The following is a 20,973-nucleotide window of genomic DNA, read 5'->3' on the forward strand; positions in this document are numbered from 1 at the left end:
TTTACCTTAACGAAAGATAATAATCTAAAAGAGATTAAATAAATATGTTCAGAGTATTTCAAAAAATAAAAGATGTGTTAGAAGTCATTGGGCAAGAATAGGACAGAATGGAAAAGAATCAATTAATGTAGGCAGTCATTGAAATAAAATAACTCAGATAGGTTGAACAACAAACCAGACCCTGCTCAAGAAAGAGGTCAAGAACTGGAAAATAGGGGGTGCCTGGGTGGCTCAGTCGGTTAAGCATCTGACTTTGATTCAGGTCATGATCTCACGGTTCGTGAGTTCAAGCCCTGCATCAGGCTCTGTGCTGACAGCTTGGAGCCTGGAGTCTGCCCAGGTTCTGTGTCTCCCTCTCTCTCTGCCCCTCCCCTGCTCATGCTCTGTCTCTCTCTGTCTCAAAAATAAATAAAACATTTTAATAAAAAAATAAAAAATTAAAATTAAAAAAAAAAGAATTGGAAAATAGGTCTGAGGAAGTCAAGTTTCTCAAAACACCATACCGAGAGAGACAATATAGGATAGAGAAGTTAGGAACATGAAGGATGTAATCACCAATTCTGATATATGTTGTTTAAAAAAATTCCAGACAGAGGGCACAGAGAGAATGGGAGAGAGCCAATTATGGTAGAGATAAGAACTAAAAAATTTTCCAGAATTGAAAAAAGACATGAAAAGGAACATATCAAATCCTTAGCAGGAGCTTAAAAGAAGCTCACACATATTCAAACAGTTGTGAAATTTTTAACAATTACAGCAAAGAGAGAAGATCAAGGCACCAGAGGAAAACTCAGTGCAAGTTATTTTTCGGGAGGCTCCTTCAGGGTCTCCTTTCTGACTCAGTCATTCCTTTCATTGGTTTGGCATTTGCCTACTCAACTTGCCATGTTTACCAGGAGTCTATATAACTTTCTAAATATTTTATAATTCTAGTTTTCATTATGCTTAGGTTCATGTATTTTTACAAATTTAAAATGTTAATTTTCTGCGGCACCTGGATAGCTCAGTCGGTTGAGCATCCAGCCCTTGATTTCGGCTCAGGTCATGATCTCATTCCTGCGATTGAGCCCCATGTAGGGTTCCACACTGAAAGCACAGATCCTGCTTCGAATTCTCTCTCTGCCCCTCCCATGCTCTTGTGATGCATGCTTGTACACACTCTTTCAAATAAGTAAATAAATTTCTGCTTTTCTATGAGTTTCTGTTTGGCATAAACGATAGTAATAAATGACACCTGACTGTGATAACTACAGCCAGTCCAACTCTTGTTTGTTCACTCAATCACAGAAGCCAATCGAATATTCTTTGACTGTTTTATTAAACTGATAAGAACAGATACTACACTTGATCTTAGCCATAAGTCTGAGAAGCAATCTTTGACTGTTTTATATAATAGCATATAACATATTATAAAACTACAAATATGTAATCTATTTTAAATTTCAGAAGATGTATAAATATACATAATATATAATAAATATGAAAATGTGAAGCTTTCTTGTTATATTTCCATGAATGTAGCTTTCTAGTTATTTAGCGATATCCATCTACTAGAGATACCAAACAGGAACAGCAAAGAAAGAGGTGATATCCCATCACTGGCTACCCAAAATGGGATTTTTGAGTAATCTTTACGACAATATTCTTAGAAGCCAAGCATTGTAGAGGGAGCAAAATAAACCTCTAACTTTTTCTACTCTTTAAAAATCATCAAGGGCCAGGAAAGGTTGACCTGAGCACCAAATTCCCACGGGTAGAGAGAATTCAGAAGACACATGTCCTTTCCATATAGGAAAGTGAAAAATCCCACCTTCTGGAGTAAGAGATCGTGGGAAAAAAAAAAGAAAAGAAAAGAAAAAAGAGATGGGAGGAAGTAAATGGTCAGAATCCGTTTCTCAGGCATTCTCCCATAGAGATTCCGCCCCCCCCCCCCCCCCCCATCGCTCCAACTCCAAGGGCTTTTCTATTTCCTATTTGGAACTTCAGGAAGAGATGACCTCACAGAGTTTTATCCTGTATCAAGAAAAAACAAACAAACAAAACATGGAAAGGCTTGGTTTGCTTATGAGGCCTGAGTTAGCCCTCTGAAGGAAGACTCCCTCAATTCCTTAAGTGTATAGAAGAGACCCAGAGGTTCACATGCCAATGGTGTGGACGATGGGGGTAAGGAAAGTAAATGAGTTGAACCATTGCACCTGTATGGTATTGTTGTGGCAAGTGATGAGACTTGTAAAAAGGATCCCAGTGCTGGAGAGCTGAACCCACGGGCTGAAAACTGAGACGGGTGTGCTGGATTGCACCAAAGTGTGGCTTAGGAAGCCATGGTGAACATTGGCCCACCCATCTAAGACCAAGAAATCATACTTTCATCAGTAATACCTGCAAAAGGGAAGCCAGGAATTGGTCCCAACCAGAAGCCTTGTCACAGAGGACCTAGAAATAAAAACAGGACTTATTTATGGATTGTGGATCTTATTTGTGGATCTTAGGATCTCTCTCCTCTTTGAGATTTGAAGCCCCTCCCTGATGTGCTCAGATGCTATCCTAGAAGAAAGCCAGGGGGATGGAAAGGAAGTGGAAAGATTGAGCATCAACATCCCCAAAGAGACTGAGTTATCTTTAAGAGACTATTTGCTCCCCAGGAGTCTGAGATACCATTAAATGTTGAATTTAAGTTTTTCTTTTGGCCCTGCTGGATGAAGGGCGGGGGGCAGAGGGGTGGACTAGGGAAATAGATAGATTTTACAAATTAAATAAATTACTTTTTTATTTGAAAACTATATTTTTCAGAGGTGCCTGGGTGGCTCAGTCAGTTAAGAGTCTGACTCTTGATTTTGGCTCAGATCATCCTCTCGTGGTCACGGGAGGGAGCCCTGCATTGGACTCTGTGCTGAGCATGGAATCTAGTTAAGATTCTCTCTCCTGCACTTGACCTCTGCCCCTCCCCACTCATTCTCTTTCTCTCTCTTTCTCTCTCTCTCTGAAAGAAAGAAAGAAAGGAAAGGAAGAAGAAAATAAAGAGAAAAATATAGTGTTCAATCATCAACTTTGCTACACGAATACGTTTTTAATTATGTGTTTATATCTGCTCTTTGATAGTGAGCACACTGTAGGCAGACCAATTTTTTTGTTTATCTGTTTATTTTAATCCTCAGTGTTAGTAGGCACTCAACACAGGTTGAGTGAGTGAGTGAATGAATGCGTATTGAATGCAGAAAGGCCTGAGAAACTGTTTTAAAAGTACCTATTTTGTTGGTGAGGATTGAGATAGGCATGAAAGGTACAATGAAGACAGACATCTTGTCGAGAAGTGAAGGTCAGTTCTGGGTGAAGAGGTGAATAGACTCTGCAGATATAGCAAAATCAAGCCTTGCAAAGGTCACTGTGTTGAATTCTATCAAACCTTTAATCTCAATGCCATGAAAAGCAATATGAGCGAAGAAGAAGGCTGGAATCTTCACTTAATGTGCTGCCTGACTCTCTATACTTTTTATTTGATTTTCAATAAAGGTCTCTTTGTTCTCATACATGAGTAATGGGTTCAAGGTTTTTATTAGTACTCTTGCTACAGCAGGGTGCAGGAGCTGAAATTCTTCTTCAACCTATGGAAGTGCAGATTCATTTTTCAATGAGACTGTTATCTTCAGAGAGAACATATTTCACCAACACAGTCCAAGGTCATGATAACACGTCCTTCCTACGATCTAAGGACAGGAGTCTGAGTCCCGGCAACTGAGGAACATGCGTATGACAATACTCTTCCCAATGTGACACGACAAAGGAATCTTTCATTAGACACAAAAGATTGGAACCTTTCAAACAAGAGCTGAGTAAAACGGTAAAAAGAAAAAATAATCTAAGTACAAATATCCTTTGATTTATAGACTATCTAAGCATACGCTTTGTCATTCTGAATGCTACCGTACAACTTTTCTCTTTATTCCATTCCCAGGAGAAGAAAGCAAAGACAGGGTCCAAAATGCTTGATGATAACCCTGTTTGGGGATATGGACCCTTTGGTGAGATAAGCAAATGGATTGAGGACTTCTTCCTCATGATATATCTAGGTTTTTTTTCTTATTACTGCCAAAGTATCTCACGAGGGTCAAGTGAGAGTAGAGGCCAAGGGATGGGAAATAGGTACTCTTAGGGCTAAATTTGTACTAAAACTTACATTTACAGTTTCAGACCATTGAATTGACACTCCTTTAAGTCACTGATACACACGCCAACATGATACAACATTTATCAAGGGAGTTACCAGCAGGCGCCTGATCATGGTCAGAGTCAACCAGATTCTAATCGTGGCTGAGTGACCTCTCCTGCACTGGAAAATGATTTAACCTTGGCAAAAAGGATAGTAGAACCTACTTTCTGGGATTATTGTGAGGCTTAGCTGAGGTAATGGATATAAAACACTCAGCACAGTATTTGGCACATAGTAAGTATTCATCTAATGATAGCAATTATTACTATTACTGCAGGTCCAAAGTTACGACATCGAGATCAATGTGAACAATCATATAGCTGGAGAAAATCTCATGGCCTGTATGTTCCAGATATCTGATTTCAATGCTATATACTTAGTATATCACTTAATTAAACACACAAAAATATAGTTAAGATCCTGCTAAATGTCAGAAGGCAATTTGAAAAATATTTGATGCTTGTTAGACCAAGTAATATTCAGTTTTAAGTATTGTTTTTTACATGTTTCTACTCATCTTTACAGAAATTCTCAGTCAAAGACAAATGATAGATAAATGACACCCATTGGCCCTCCAATTTCTTCCTTGAATTATAGTTTCTGTGGAAATGTAACAAGGGATGTCTTCAGCTTGGGAAGCAGAATATGAAGGGAAGCAACTTTTTAAAAAAATAAACAAACAAAATCTGTTCTTTGTGCCTGGCGTTTTTTTATCAACATGATCTCTGTAAGACTCATTCACATTGATGCATGTAACAGCAGGTAATATTCAATTATATAAACCTAACACTATTTATTGATAACACCATTGAATATTTGGGTTATTTGCAGTTTGAATCTGTTGCAAAGAGTATTGCTTGTTTAAGAGTGTGTTTCTTAATTCGTCCATTTTCCAGTTTTCTTCTGTTGTTGAATTTTAATTTCATCCCATTGTGGCTGGAGAAAAGGATTCGTATACCTGTCTTTTCAGATCTATTGAGACCTAATTTGTGGCTTACATATGGTCCAACCTGGAAAATGCACTATGCACATTTGAAAAGAAAGCAAGTGCTTTTGTGGTTGAGTAGAGTGTTCTGTAATGTCTGTTAGATTTAGCTGCTCTCTGATGTTGTTGAAGACCTCCATCTACTGAGAGTTAAGTATTAAAATCTTTTATTATTATAGAGCTACTTCTCCCTTTAATTCTGTCACTTTCTTCCTATATTTTGCTGGTCTGTCATCAGGTCCACAGTGTTCATAATTGTTATATATTCTTGCTGTACTGAAACTTTTATTAATATATAGTGTTTTTTATCCTTTTAACCTGTGTTGATATAAAGTCCATTTTGGCTAATATTCCTCTCGCCACTTTTGCTCTCTTTTGGTTACTATTTGCTAAAGTAACCAATTTCCATTCTCTCACTTTCAGTCTGTTTGTGTCTTCGGATTTAAAGTGAGTCTCTTGTGGGGCGCCTGGGTGGTTCAGTTGGTTGAGCATCTGACTCGATTTCTGCTCAGATCATGATCCCAGGGTCATGGGATTGAGCCCCCAATCGGGCTTCACGCTGGTCATGGAGCCTGCTCAAGATTCTCTCTCCCTGTGCCCCCTCTCTGCTGCTCACGTGCTCTCTCAAATTAAAAAAAAAAAAAAGAATTCTGTAGACAGCATATGGTTAGATCACGCATTTTAGCTTTTTCACCAATCTCTGTCTTTTGTTTGATTGGAGAGCTTAATCCATTTACTGATAAGGAAGGGCTTCTGTCATTTTGTTATTTATTTTCTTTAGACCCTACAGCATTTTGTCCCTCATTTCTTGCATTACTATCTTTTTTTGTGTTTAGTTGATTTTTTTTTTGTAGTAAAACATTTAAATTTATTTCTCATATCCTTTGTATATATTCTATAGTTATTTTCTTTGTGGTGACGATGGGGATCACATTGAACATCCTAAAGTTATAGCACTCTAATTTGAATTTATAGCAGATTAACTTCAGTTACACACACACACTCCGCTCCTTGACAGCTCTGTCCCTACCTCTCTGGTTGTGGATGTCACAAAATTATATCGTTTACATTGTGAGTCCCCAAACCTAAACAAATAATTCTTTTGAATGCATTAGTCTCTTAAACTATATATAAAACATGTAGAGTTACAAACCAAAGTTACAGTGATACTAGCTTTTAGACAATAATTTTTTAAGTTGATTTATTTAAGAGAAAGAGAAAGAGAGAGAAAGAAAGAGAGAGAGAATCCCAAGCAGTCTCTGCAGTGTTAGCATGGAGCTTGATGTGGGGCTCAAACCCATGAACTGTGAAATCATGAGCTGGAATCAGGAGTCAGATGCTTAGCCAACTGAGCCACCCAGGCATCCCTAGACAATAATTTTTTTTTTTTTGAGACTAAGAGACATTAGTCTCTTAAACAATGTAGAACAGAAAAAGTGAAATTGCAAATAATACTAGCTTCCATTTAACTTTATATATATAATTTTTTTTTCCTTTAAATGGCTTCAGTTTGCTGTCTAGTTTCCTTTCATTTCACCTTGCAGGATTCCTGTGAGCATTTCTGGTAAAGCAGCTCTAGTTGTAATGAACTCCCTCAGCTTTTACTTGTCTGGAAATGTCTTAATTTCTCCCTCACTTTTGAAGGACAGTTTTACCAGATATAGGATCCGTGGTTGGCAGGTTTTTTGTTTTTTATTTTTCCTTCAGGTGCTTTGGATATATTGACCCTCTGCCTTCTGGCCTCTAAAGCTGCTGACGAAAAAATCTGCTCATCATTGTAGTGAGGCTCCCTTGCACGTGATTAGTTGCTTCTCTTGGGCTGCTTCCAGATGATCTCTTTATCGTCGGCTTTTGAAAGTTTGATTATAACGTGTCCTGGAGTGAGTCTCTTTGAGTTCATCTTATTTGCACAGGGTTGAGCTTCTTAGGTGTTTCTATTCGTGTCTTTCCTCAAATATGGGAAGTTTTCGGCCATTATTTCTCCAGAAAATGTTCCCTGTGCCCCCTTCTCTTCTCCTAGAACTCGTATAACATGTAAAGGGCCTGCTCGATAGCACCCCACAGGGCACTTAGGCTGTATTCACTTTGCGTCTATACTTTTTCTTTCTGTTCACGTGTGATAATTTTCACCTTCCTACCTTTAGCTTTGTGGGTTTTTTTCCTCTGCTGGCTCAAATCTGCTTTTGAATTCCTCTAGTGAAGTTTTCATTTTAGGTATTGCGCTTTTCGGCTCCAGAATTTCTTTTTGGCTCCTTTTTATGTTTTCTATCTCTTTATTAGTGTTTCCAATGTGCTCATATACCTTTTTTTTTTTCTTTTAACTTTCTCCACATCTTCCTGCAAGTCTTTGACCATCCTTAAGGCAATGATGGTTTTAATGGCTTTTCTAGCAGATCTTCTATCAAATCTTTTCCAGGAACATTTTGTGTTCATCTATTTTTTTACTTTGAACAGGCCTCACTTTCTTGTTTCTTTGTATGCCCTGTGACTTTTTGTTGAAAGCAGGACATTCGAATCTAATTAATTGGTAATCCTGGAAATCAGATTCTTCCCCTTTCCCAAGGTTTCAGTTATTGCTTTTGTGTATTGTTTTTTTTATTGTTGCAGGCTCTCTGTTCACGGATCAGCCTGAGGTGCAAACTTAAGATCTTCTCAGGTCTTTCTTGAGCTTGCACCTTTCCTTGGGCATACATGGTCACTTTCTAATTTTCCCCACGTAGGCAGTTGCTTTTGAATGTCCTCGTCTTTAAAAACTGTCTATCTCCCAAATGGGGAAAAAGAAAAATAAAGGGGGAGAAAGGGCACTGGCCACTTAAAACCCCTAGAAATCACTTTAGTTTGAGGGGAGGGGGCTTGCAACGATGCGGGGAATGGAAAAATAATTGCCACCCGCCCTCTTTGTCTGCACCTCTGTGATCAGAAGCCACAACCAGCAATTAGAGCACAAATCCCTGATATTGGAGGATAGGGTCCAATAAACTGTGTGTAGCTGCTCTGGGAACATGTGCACAGCTTCCTGCCATGGGGCTGAGAAACTGACTGAAATTAACCTCAATTTACCATCCAAGCCTTACCCCTGGAAGTTTCAAGCCTTTAATAGACTCTGGAGTTTTAAATTAATTATATTAGACAGATTCTGCCAGTGCAATTGTTGCCTAGGTGGAGAGACAGTTTCTGGTGTTTCTGACTCCTCCAGTCTCCCAGAATCCTCTCTGCTTCCCAGTATTTATTTCCCTCCATGCCTCAGTCTAGATATTTTCTTCTGGTCTATTTTTCAGCTCATTAATTCTCTTTGGAACTGTGTCAAATATCCAGTTAAACTTATTTACTGGGCTTTCAAGTTCAGTCATCTTTTTCAGTGCTAGAAATTCTATTTAGTTTTTACAATTCTAGTGGTGAAATTCTCATATGTTACTTTGGTCATATGAATTATTAATGTTTTTAATTTAAAGATTTATTTTTTAATGTGTTTATTTATTTATTTTGAGAGAGAGAGAGTGCTAGCAGGGGTGAGGGGCAGAGAAAGAGGGAGAGAGGATCTTAAGCAGGCCCCATGCTCAGCACAGAGCCCAATGTGGGGCTCGATCCCACGACTGTGAGATCATGACCTGAGCTGAAATCAAGAGTCGGGCACTTAACTGACTCAACTACGCAGGGGCCCCTTAATTATTAATCTTTTAAGTCCATGCCTGCTTTCCCTAATACCTGGGCCACCTACTTCTGTTGTACGTGTCGTTTCTCTTGGTCTTGTCTCTTAATATGTCTGGTTCTGCTTCTCTGTTTTAGGATCAAATGCTGGACATTTTGTATGAAAATTACGGTGACTCTGGATGTGATATTTCTTCATAGAGGATTCAACCCATCTTAAAGGACAACAGAGAGGCAAATCAGCTCAATTCATTTTGTGACTGAACTCAATGTTGGTAAGAGTCAGCCTACATCTAATTTGTTTTCTTTCTTAGGATATAGTTATCTAGATCTCCTAACAGAGAGCCTGAAGTGTTTCTCATGGATTCTCCTTGGTATGCCATGAACTTCAATTGTGGTCTTCTTGGCCCTTGTCAGGTTGCCAGAATCTCTGATCTGCTTTTTATTCACATTGCCTCTTAACCTTTGGCCTTGTGCAGCCTAACTGGCAACTACCTCGGGGCGGGCGGGGGAGAACGATTGTGAATATTGGTCTCATTTGTCTCAGTCTCCCTCCTTTATGAAATCTCAGCAATCCCGGATTCACATGTATCTTCCTTTAAGGTCATACAGTTGAGAAAGATCTGCCCGGACTCAAGTCCTTCCCTCTTGTTGCTCTATGCCAAAAGGTGGCAGAGAACCCAAGGATAAAGAGAGAATGGATCAAGTTTGGTTTACCTCAGAAAGCATTCTTTCTGGAACATGATTATTTCCATGAGCCAACCCCTGAGTCCTGGTTGCCTTAGAAGCCCTCTGATATTTAGGGTGAAGACGACATAAGTAGTTCAGATTTTTCCAGTTGCTCTCCGAGGGAACAATGTTGGTCTGCTACAAACTACCATGTCATAGCCCAAAGTGGAAATGCTGAACTATTGTTGAGTATTTACTATTTGCCAGGCACTCTGATGGATCCTTACCTGTGTTGGCTCACATTTTTTCAGCAGTTCTTTGAATTGCTGAAGCTCGGACAGACTAAGTAACTTGCTCAAAATTTTTGAGAGGCAGAACCAAGGAACGTACCTCCACAGCCTCTAAAGCTCTACTCTCTCTGTCACGCTAGGCTCAAAATAGCCTGTCTGGTAATGGCTAAAGATTAATGGTCATTTGGTCCAAAAACAACATAAAATTGGATATCCGAGATTCTGTATACTAATTTTTAACGGAGAAACTAAGATACCTGACAAATTAGAGCGCTCAATAAACCACACCCTTCAAATTTTGAAGGAAATGATTCAGACTTCTGGCTTAAAGAGCCGAAGATACTCACAAGAAAAATTTCAGAAAGAGGAAAGGATCAAAAGGTGAGTGTTTTTGTTTTGTTTGTTTTTTATCATGTATGTTGGGAGGGATGGTTCTGGTGTTTTAAATATGAAGCTGGACACCAGGTTCCTGAAAAGCAAAGGTATGTATTGTGTAAGAGAGGTGAATAGTGACTTTAAGTGAATGGGTCCTGAGCTGCAAAGTGTTGAAATAATACATTATTTCAGACTTTAAAATTCAAAAATTCATAAATCCCGCTCTATCAATTCTTCCTTCTGTAGTGATGAAAATGAGACAAGAGTGTCAGGAAAATGTGACAACTAGAGGTATTGGTAGCTACAGCTGGCCTTATCTACAGTCATACCTTTTATATTAAGTTCTTCACACACCTGCTATCTCACGGTACCCTTTTGAGGTGAGCCAGAAAAAAAAAATGTCACCGAAATGTGTTGCTACTGTTTACCGTAAACTTAAAATAAGGCGTGATAAAAAAAAATAGATATGATAAAAAATAGAAAAAAAAGAAGATAATATATATACACCTAACCTAACAAGTGTAACTGGCCAATAGAAGACACAGCCAGTTTGTTTACATATGGGCCACTGTTAGAGGCAGAGGGGACAACGGGAGAGGAGAAGAGAGAGCCCCGTCTGGGAGTAGGGGTTTGTGCAAGGGCTCCAAAGAAGAAAGCAGGTGGAGAATGGGCCATGCTTGGCTCCAGATTTATGAAAGCAGCAAGCCAAAGAAGGTTATCCAAAGCGGCACACCCACTGGGTATGCTATAAATAAGCACTCAAGTCAGCTGAAGGGCCTTACGGGTTTCAAATCAGCCAAACTTAGCCGGGCCCAAAGCATTTTGTACCTATCCTGTAAGAGTCCACCTCACTTTTGCTTGGCTTAGAAACAGAGCTCCAGGGCCCAGAAGTTGGGGAGCCCGCAGAGGCAGCAAGCCAGCCTGGGACCTCAGCTCAGATGTCTCGTGCGGGGCCAAGAATCCAGCGAGCACGCAGGTTCTCTGGTTCTCAGAGTGTGATACAAAAAACCAGCAGGCTTTAGCTGTTCTGGCGCAGGAATGAAGGGTCAGCAATGGTTTCCCTGGCAGCGCTGTGTGCTGCTGCCTGCCTAGAACCCTTCCCGGTTTTCAGCTTCTTAGTCACATGCGTATGCCTGTCCTTAAAGGATTTTTCTAAAATAGGAAGATAGCAGGAATTTAGCCTCCTGTTTCTCAGTGGTGCCCGGAGCTACCTGAAGCCCCGGCCATCTGAGCCTAAGGGAAAGAGCAGAGGAAGGAAATTCACGTTTGTCGAATAACGACTATGGTAAGGCACTTTGCTTTTGTTTTCTTAATGTTCCCAACAGCCATGTGTGGTCCCTCTGAATTCGCCTGGCGAGAAGGGCTTGAGTTCCTCAGGAGAGAGAAGGTAGAGTACCTGCACATTCATATTTCCTCCGAGGGCATTTGGCAAGGCATCCTGACGAGTTGTTATGTTTTATGTCAGGTGAACACTCTATAATAACCATAGCTATGCATTCGCACGTAATGTCGCCTGTTCGTTCGCTCCAGTATGACTTAGTCTTCAGTACCAATGCAACAATCACTTGGTGACTATTTGGTGACAGATTTGATGCCAGCTAGATAAAATAGGCCGACCTTAGTGACTGCCTGGATAAGCCAGAGTTGGTGTCAAAGAGGCAGGAATTTGGGGTAATTCCTTGGTTTCCTACTGGGGAAAGAGGAGAAGCATGGAACGATTAGGTCAGTTTAGTTTTGGACATGTTGAGTTTAAGGTTCCGGGATGAATAAATGAATGAATGAATGTCAGCAAGAAGACAGTAATTTTTTCTTTCAGGGCTGACTATATGCTGAGCACTGTGTTAAATGGCTTGCATACATTCTCATTTAATGCTTGCAAATATATGCCGGTAGGGGCCATGATTAGCCCTATTGGAAAGATGAGTAAACTGAGGCGTAGAGAATTAAGTAACTTGCTCAATTTGCCCCAGGTAACCGTCAGTAGATGAGAAAGCTTAAGATTTAGATATTAGACTCACTGTCAAACAAGAGGCAGCTAGCACATGAAAATCTATGAGATCTTATAGTAACAACCTGTTTAATGGAAAGGACAGTGAAGACAAAAGGCAGGACTCCGGAGAATATTAATATTTAAGGAGTAAGCTAAAGCAAAGGAGTACTCTATAAAGACCAAGAAGTGCTCAGAGAAGCAGAGGGCCAGGAGAAGAAATTTCAAAACGAGAGTGTTCGATACTGTCAATTACAGCTGAGGCATTTAACAAACTGAGGTCTGAGAATATTCATTGCACTTGCCAATGTGATTACAGATTACAGATATCTTTTTAAAAAAATTTTAATGTGTATTTATTTTGGGGAGAGAGAGAGAGAGAGAGAGAGAGAGAGAGAGAGCGGGGGAGGGGCAGAGAGAGAGAGAGAGAGAGCGCCTGCGCGCTCTAGTGTGGGAGACAGAGACCCCAAAGCAGCCTCCAGGCTCTGAGCTGTCAGCACAGAGCCCCACTCAGGGCTCGAACTCATGAACTGAGATCATGACCTGAGCCGAAGTCAGATGCTCAACCAACTGAGCCACCCAGGTGCCCCCAGATTACAGATATCTTTAGTTGAAGATGGCCCAACGGTGCATGCAAAGCTAGTATCCAGTGGTGAAATGGGAATATATTGGGTCCCCCAGCCTGGAGTAGGATGGACACATTATCCATCTTATGGGTATGTGTTTTTCGTCCTATTTTGGAAATGTGTTTTTAGTCCTATTTTCTTTCATTCTTGCAAAATTTCAAAATAATTCAATAGGGCTATTGGATGGAGGTGGGTGTGGGTAGAGAGCATTCACCCAATGCATGGGATGTTCCTAAAATGCCACGTATGGTTATAAGAACCAGAATTGGGAGGGCAAAGGAGAGTTTCTTTCAAATCTGGCAGAGAGCCTTCTTCTCAGAAACATTAAAATATGACATCACTGTGGAATCGATCTTGCATCTCATTTTCTTCCCCTGTTTCATCACCTATGAATATATAATACATTAGATTGTCAACCAGGAGCAGGAGAACATTTCTACCCCCAAAGCGTATTATTTGCATGAGGGTGGTATTGTCTTGTTTATGTGTCGTGGGACCTGTGACCTGTCACATGTGATTACCACATCAGCTTATTAACACATCGGGGAGTGCAACTCCTGGTTCCCACCTCAGGGGGAGAAATGCTTAGGGTGGGGGACATTCTGCTAGCCAGATGAGGCAGTGTTCTGCCAGTTCCCCGTGCCAGGGAAACCCTGGACAGTGATCAGTACCAAACCTGCCTATGAATAGGACCACCCAAGGGCACGTGGCTAGAAACCAAACCTCCTTCCTACCATGGTCTGATCTCTCGTCATGTTTCCTGCTAGTCTCAGCTTTACTCCCACTTGCTTATGGAGGAATCCAGAAACAGGAGTTAGTTTTCAAACAGGGCGGGGCAGAAGGAAGGGTTGCAAAGGCGCGCTCAGATGCCGGAAGGATCATGTGGAAGAGGGTTCTGTTTAGCTGCATCACCCAGCGCTTCAGAATTTTAATAAAGATTGATGGATGGATGGAAGTCAAAGTGAAAGCCAAGGAAAGATCTACACACGTTCAGAGATTGTGAGTTCGAAATGCTCTCCTTCCAAGTCTTCCCAAAAGGAAATCACAGGGGGAAAGCAAAGTAGTGATTAAGGAACTAAACAGGCCACAGCGTTCTCTGGGGCCTTCTAAATTCCCAGGCCAGGCCTGCTGCCTGCTTGCTGAGATGGGCATGTGCTCCCGGCCACAGCTTCCCTTCTTCTGACATCTTTCTGCCAGATGGTCCTTCTTGAATTCTAGAGGTGCTTGGCCCTTCTGATTCCTGCAACCTGAGCCCAGAGAACTTTGATCCACCAATTTTCCCCTCCCTCCACCCCTCTAGTGAACAAGGCCTGGCGCCTGGACAGCAAGGGGAGGCCAGGCTGCGACCTTGGGTGCTCTGGAAAGGCATTCTCCTGCCCACCTCTGTGTGCCTAAAAGAGAGCCCCTGGCGGCGCTGGCTCTGAGGGTCCCAGAGAGCCTTCTCCGGCGTGGCCGGCTGGCGGCACGAACCCGTGCTTTTCACCATTTCACTTGGGCGAACTGCGCTCTCCAGTCAGTCTTGAGTCTCCCTGTAGGGTTATCCCGATGGCTTTTAATTACGATCCAGCAAATCCAGAATCTCAGCAAATTACAAATGTATGTAAACATAATCAGGATGTGGATCCAATCCACTAGCAATTGTTAATAGAAAAAAAAGGGGGGGGGGAGAAAAAAACTAAAAAGGTGTAAACAAGTAAAAAAAAATATCAATTCTGCAGGCTCTATGCCTCGGGGATTTGCTTTCTTGGGGATCCTGCCCGCTCCTTCTTCTAGCCCACCCTGCAGCCCCGACTCCCTGCGGTGATTTGGGGCGGAGGCTGGGGGATTCTGGGGCTTGACCCCTGCCACGGCGGCCTACGGGATGCCCTGGGAAGGAGCTGCCTTCGGGAGGGCTGAAGAGCGCCGCGAGCCTTCTCTCCCGCGGCCTCCTCCGCAGGATTCCAGAAAAAGCGCTCTGGGTGTGCGAGACGGGGACCCTGCCTCCTGCCTGGAATCCCTGTCCCAACACTGGCATCTCTCTTTCCCAAGTTCCAGTTTCTGGACCCTGCCCCCACTCCCTCACCAAGGTCCTCAAAGGCCACCCCAATTGCTGGAGCAGGGCTCCCAGACTCGGGCCTCCGGAGCCCCTGCAGGGGCCGCTTCGCCAGCGCTGAGCGAGCCCCACGCAGGCGGCGGTATTCGAGCTCTCACTCCCGGAGACATTTTAGGGAAATGTTGTGCATCGAAACTTCCATATAATATAACATATACACACATACACGTATTTAGTCCGCAAATGTTAAGCAAATGTGTCTGATGTTTTTGTGGAAGCCGTTAGCATCCTCGTTGGTAGTGGTAGGACTGGTTGACATTATTACACGAATGACAAGTGGATGATGTTAAGGGAGTGCCTGATCCCTCCCGAGAACACGGGGGAGTAGAAGTGGAGACTTCCGACTCTGTTTCCAACGACCCATCCCTGATCTCCCCCGTCGCTACCTCTCGGTCAGTAACCAGACCGCCCGACCGCGTACCAGGGACAAGGCAATTTTCTCCGAAGGGCGATCTTCCTCGACTGACAGATCGCTGGGTCGGTCTCCAGGGGCAGCAGCACGTTCCGGGGGGTCGTCAGAAGCCCCACGGCCTCTTACCCAGCCCTTTGTCCCAAAGGGCAGTTCGGTCAGTGTCAGGACGGAAAGAAACGTGAAATTCAACTGTAAATGAGGGCGGAGAAGGCGGGAGAGGCCCGGGCCCGTTCCGGGTCTGAGCAGGCTAAGGGAGAGCGGGCGAGGCTGCCCCCGGCTGCGGGAACAAACCCAGCAGTGCCTCGCGCTCGGCGTGCGGGGAAGGGGGAGACGGCCCCTCGGCCTTTCCCCCTAAGCTCATCCAGCAGGACGTCTGGGGGAAACCTCTGCGCGACCGAGTCGCGTCCGTTCGAGCGAGCGGGTGGCAGTGCCACGTGAAGCGCTCGGCCTGGGCTCCCAGAGGCTGCGGTGCTGGAAATCCCCGCGGAGGGCGTCCGGCGCGGCGCCCGCACTCGCTGCGGGCCCACCCGGGTGCGCGTCCGCCTCCCACCGGCGTCCCGCTAGCCCCGCCGCGCCGCTCGCACGGGCCCAGACGCGGACAGATGTTTACTGCTTGGAGCCCCGACCGCTGGGGAGACGCAGCGACCCGCGCGGCGCACCGCGCGGCGCTGGCGGGGCTTTGGGCTCCCGGTCGGGGGTGCGCGCGGGCCGGGTTGGGGCGGGGGAGGGCGAGGGGATGGAAATAGGAGGGGGCAGTGGGTGGACTAATGATGAAAAAGTCTCCTCCATCCCGGCTCCTTAATTAAATGCATGGAAAGAACCGAGGCGAGCACATCTGGTTTCAATCTGCAGCCCTTTGATGGCATCAAATGTTCTTTTCCCAGATCAGGGCTGGGAGTTCTGGGCTAACTATGGCCGTTTGGAGCCCAGAAAGCATTTACACACACTCGGACCCCTCTTTCTCTCCAGTAGAGCCTCTCGGCTATAGGAGGAGGAAAAAAAAGGGGGGGGGGGGAAGTCTAGTAATCAAGGCAGTGGGAAAGTGTGTGTGTGTGTGTGTGTGTGTGTGTGTGTATTTGAAGCACATAAAATGCCACAAATAAGCACTTAATATTTTACTTACTCGTCATATAGTAACTCATTTCTAATGAGACTATTAAAGCTGTTACCAAATTCCAACAGGTCATGAAAAAAATCCCTCAGCACCTCTCTGTTCCTTGTCAAGTCAGGGCTCAGCAGACAGACGGCAGAGCATTATCCGTAGACTTGGGGGTTCCTCTATCCCTCCGCGTCCTTCCTCTTACCACCCCTCCCCCGCCCCCCGCCGCCCGCCCAGGCACCCGGGCCGGACCCTGAACTAAGCAGGAGCCTCGCCCGGCCGGCCGCTCGCTCCAGGAGTGCCCCTGCCTTCCGAGCATCTGGGCAACGCGACCCTCCCGGCTTAGCGTCGTCGCCTGGGGAAGCGACCTTGGCCGCACCAAAGAGGTTACGAAATTGGCCAGGGTGGGGGGAGGCGAGAGCAATTATGCTACACTCGCAGAGTCCTTTCCTCCGGCTAAATAAATATGTAAATTTCCCACTGCCCTGGCCCCGGGATTCCTAGCGGCGAGAGACTCGAACCGATTCGGCGCCTTCTAGATCTCCCCTAACCTGCCTTTGGTTCGCGGAAGAAGCGTGGGAGAGCCTCCCACTATTATCGCTCCTGTTAGTTTATTACATTATTTAAGAGGCTGTCTCTACGGAGCCAAACGTAGCTTTAATTTGCTTGCTCTCTCCTTCATTCTCTCTCAGACACTCCCCCACCCCCACTCCCAAAAACTGTTAGAACTGCAGGAAACGCTAAAAAAAAAAAAAAAAAAAAAAAAAAAAAAAAAAAAAAAAAAAAAAAAAAGGCAGAGAGAGAGAAGAAAATTTGATTGAGATAGTTGTGGATTTTTTTCCAACAAGTTTCCCCGCAGCTGTTATCAAAACATGCAAATGAGCTTTTCCAACAAGATCTTAAACAAATCTGGAGGAGTTAATGCCCAAGCAAAATAATCAGTCCGTTTGAAGTGACTGTGGGTTTCAGTTTGTCTTTCCTCCCCGTGATACTATTGCAGGGGAATGATAATTAGACCTTTACTTAAAAAATCCAAAGGGGCTCTCTCGCTTTCTCTTCCCTCCCTTTTCGCTCCCTCCTCCCTCTCTGGCTCCCTCCCTCTCTCTTTCTCTCTTGCTCAGATGTTGGCAAAGGGGGTTTTCTTAATCAGACTGTTTTTTGGTCCGAGGGAAAGGAGGAAGAAGGAGATTGTGATGGAGAAAGGGGGTCTGTAAAACGTCAGGCACCGCACAAAGGCTTTGCCACGTAATTACAGGCTCCTATTAAGTCGAGATCTGCCCTCCCAGGGGTCTCCAATTTTCTTGTATTCCCTACAAAGCCTCCTCTGCATGCCAGTTTGTGCCTTTTGAAGTGCCAGAGAGCTTCTTGATCCAACTGAGAAGGAAAAAGGAGTTCAGCAAGAAGAGGGGGAGAGAGAGAAGGGAAAGGGGGGAAACCCACCACCACCCTCCTTCGGACTCTTGAAGCCCTTTTTTTTCTTCTTACGAAAAGTAAAGTGAGAATCCTGCTCTCCAATACATCTGCAAGACATCACCCTCTCCTCCTGAAACTTTAGTCACTCCTGAGAATCCACAGGAGTGCAGAGAGGGGGAACACGTTTTCTTGAAGATGTTTTAAAGCTGGAACAAGCCTTCTTCTGTTGGTGCTTGAACTCTTGCCTGGGAATAACTTTTTTAACCTTGAAAAAAAAAACCCACTTTGATTCTTCTCTCCCACCCCTTCTTCTCTCTTCTTCTGTTTGCCTAACTCCCCCGCCCTGCTGGCCTCCCCTTATTATTATTTTTAGTGTGTGCGTGTGGACGCTTTTGGAGAGCTGGAAGGAATTTTTTTCTCCTGACTTGAACATAGGGTGACTTTTTAATTTTATTTTTTTGGTGTGGATTATCTCCTTGGACCGCGCCGGACTTGGCCTCAGGAAAGCAACCGAGGCTGTCGAAGGCTGTTGGTGCAGAACTCTGCTCCGCAGAAGGGGGTCCCCCGCCCTCTTTCCCATTTTTTTTTGTCTTTCCCCTCCTTCTCTCTCTCTCTCTCTCTCTCTCTCTCTCTCTCTCTCTCACTCACTCTCTCTCCACTCCCCCCTCTCTCTTCCCCACTCGGCTCCTCTCCCCCCTCGCGCCCACAGCGTTTGGTGTTGATTCGAGCGGGAAGAGGGGGGTGGGTGGGATCGGAGGGGGAGACCATGACCTCCAGCTACGGGCACGTTCTGGAGCGGCAACCGGCGCTGGGCGGCCGCTTGGACAGCCCGGGCAACCTCGACACCCTGCAGGCGAAAAAGAACTTCTCCGTCAGTCACCTGCTAGACCTGGAGGAAGCCGGGGACATGGTGGCGGCGCAGGCGGACGAGAGCGTGGGCGAGGCCGGCCGGAGCCTACTGGAGTCGCCGGGACTCACCAGCGGCAGCGACACCCCGCAGCAGGACAGTGAGTGAGGGGCGCATGCCCGCGGGAGTGTGTGTCCGGGACGGGGTGGGGGTGGGGGGTTGGGGACGCTGGGGGTCCCGGCCGGGCGCCTGCAGCCCGCCAGGACCAGGGGAGAGAGGGGGCGAGGAGAGGTGGTGGCAGTGGCCGGAGGAAGGGCCGGTCACAGACGGGGAGGAAAGGAGGGCTCTGCCGAGGGCGTAGCCCAGGCGGCCGCTGCAGGGAGAGGCCCCGAGGTCGGGGTCGGGGACTCTGCCCGCCGCCGACGGTCTCTGAAACCCACTGGGCCGCCCCTCAGTCCGGGGCGCGCGCGGCGACGGGGGGCAACCGGGCTGGCTGGGGAAGGGTCCCCGAGGGGTGTAAAGGCGGGGAGCCTGCCCTGTTCGGGAAGGCGGAAGGTTAAAGGCGCCGAGCCGGGTCGGGGGGGCTCCTCCCGGGTCGCGAGCGCGGGTTCGGAGGCAGGCGGGGCAGAGGAGGAGGAGGGCACGGCGCACAGCGGCGACACTCGCGCGGCCCCCGCGCGCGGGGCTCCCGAGGCCGGGGCGTGCGGGAGGGGCCGCTTGGAGCGCCCAGCCCCAGCGGCCCAGCCGCTCTCTGTGCCCGGCGGTGGCCGCCCTCCACCTGCGGTTGGGTTCGAGACCCCCGGCGGAATCAAAGGCCTGTGCCTGGGGAAGACTCGGCGAAGCAGAGGGAGTGTCCTTTGGGGTGAAACCCGAGCTCCCGGCCCGCACGGTCCCACACCCGACAGATGCGCAGGGGAAGCGCGGGCCCCAAAGCCGAGCCTAGTGTCACATTCGAGGAGCTCTCCCTATTGGCCCTAAGACCTCGAGAAAAGTCCCCGTACAGTCTCCCTTCCCCATCCTTCCCTACTGATACACCGCGTCTCCGTGGATATGTCGCTGGCCTCATTAACCATGCCTTAAAAGGTGACCCCAAACGTATCCCTGCGTTCTGGGGTCTGTAACAGACCTGTCACCTGGCTCATCCCAGGTGACATGGGGCTTGATATTTCCTTTTTGAGATTTCAAGGGTCTCAACTTGGCTGGAAGTTTTTAAATGAAGCTAATTCCTTTCCGTGTCATTATTTATTTGGTCTTCAAATTGGGAACCTGTAGACACAGGAGACCCGCCGGCATTCCATGATTTAAAAAAAAAAAAAAAAAAAAAAAAAAAAAAAAAAAAAAAGCCAATATCAGACTCTCGGGAAATAGACAAAGCAAACAGGACCCAGAGACAGCTGGAAGCAAGGCCCGGGCAAAGGGCTGCAAAGAAGCAGGCGGCAGGGGAAGCCCCTTGCTCGGGCAGGCCGCCTGCCCCTCGCCCAGCTTCCTGGGTCCAGGCCTAGGATCCCCTCCGCGTTTTTCAGCCCAAATCGAACTGGGGTCGATCCACCCTACGTATTCCCAGAGGCAGAGGGCGACGGGGAGTTCAGGCTGATGGAAATGTGGCCTGCTCTGTTACTACAGAAAGAAGGCCAGCTCTGAGGAATGAACACCCGGTGTCCCCAAGTCCCGGGCAATGGCTGGGCACAGCGGCGGAGGCTCTCTTGAAGATATTGGAGCCTGGAAGGGGTGGAAGGGAGGGGGGTTGCTCGCGCTGCACGCGTCCGCAGCAGGAGTTAATTGCTGGCGTACCCACTTGGAGCTCCAAGAGTAAGCGCGGCGGAATGTGATTGTTTTTTAAACGTTTCGCTAGGGAAAATTTAAATATGCAAAGCACGGGGAGACTAGGCTGCCGAATCGCCCAGCTTCTCTGATTCCGCACCTTCCGCGGTTCTCCTTTCGCCCTGGTTAATTATTAATCGCCACGTGTATCGCTGTTCGGAGAACTGGAGGCTGGACCCACAAGCGAAAACACGGTCGTGAAGAAACGGCTGCGTGAAAAGACCAGGATGGGGCGGGCGAGACCAACCAGTGTGTCTTTACCCCTAAAACAAGCAGAGGGATGTGAAAAGCAGGCCCAAGGCCGGTGGTCACAGCGAGTCCGGGGCCCGCGTCGGCCTCGATGGGCGCCGGATACAAGAGGGCTGGAGGGCTGCCGAGGGAACGCCACGAGAAGGGAGCTCGGGTTCCTGGTGGCCTCCTGGTGCGAATGGAACGACTCTGGACTGTGGAGGCCGCCTGGGAAACGCCTGAGGTGTAGGTGGCGCGCGGTGGTGGCTCCTGT

General features: G+C 46.2%; 2 protein-coding genes and 1 pseudogene across 16 annotated transcripts in view; 1 reads left to right on the top strand and 2 right to left on the bottom strand.

Moving 5' to 3' along the window:
* The window catches only part of SELP (selectin P), a 1,134,746-nt gene that overhangs the window by 873,919 nt on the left and 239,854 nt on the right, over positions 1 to 20,973 (bottom strand). The gene's annotated exons all lie outside the window — the stretch shown is intronic.
* LOC111558468 lies at positions 1,194 to 1,374 on the bottom strand (annotated as a pseudogene).
* The window catches only part of PRRX1 (paired related homeobox 1), a 78,309-nt gene continuing 74,570 nt past the window's right edge, over positions 17,235 to 20,973 (top strand). Inside the window, exon 1 of one of the 4 annotated variants that reach the window (XM_006942687.5) lies at positions 17,235 to 18,810. In XM_006942687.5, the coding sequence (XP_006942749.1) occupies positions 18,570 to 18,810 (241 nt within the window). In that variant the 5' untranslated portion in view covers positions 17,235 to 18,569. The remainder of the gene's footprint in view (positions 18,811 to 20,973) is intronic. The other 3 variants (XM_006942688.5, XM_003999182.6, XM_003999183.6) reach the window with 3 other exon arrangements.

The sequence above is a fragment of the Felis catus genome, chromosome F1 (genome assembly GCF_018350175.1).
Source record: "Felis catus isolate Fca126 chromosome F1, F.catus_Fca126_mat1.0, whole genome shotgun sequence".
NCBI classification, from domain to species: domain Eukaryota; kingdom Metazoa; phylum Chordata; class Mammalia; order Carnivora; family Felidae; genus Felis; species Felis catus.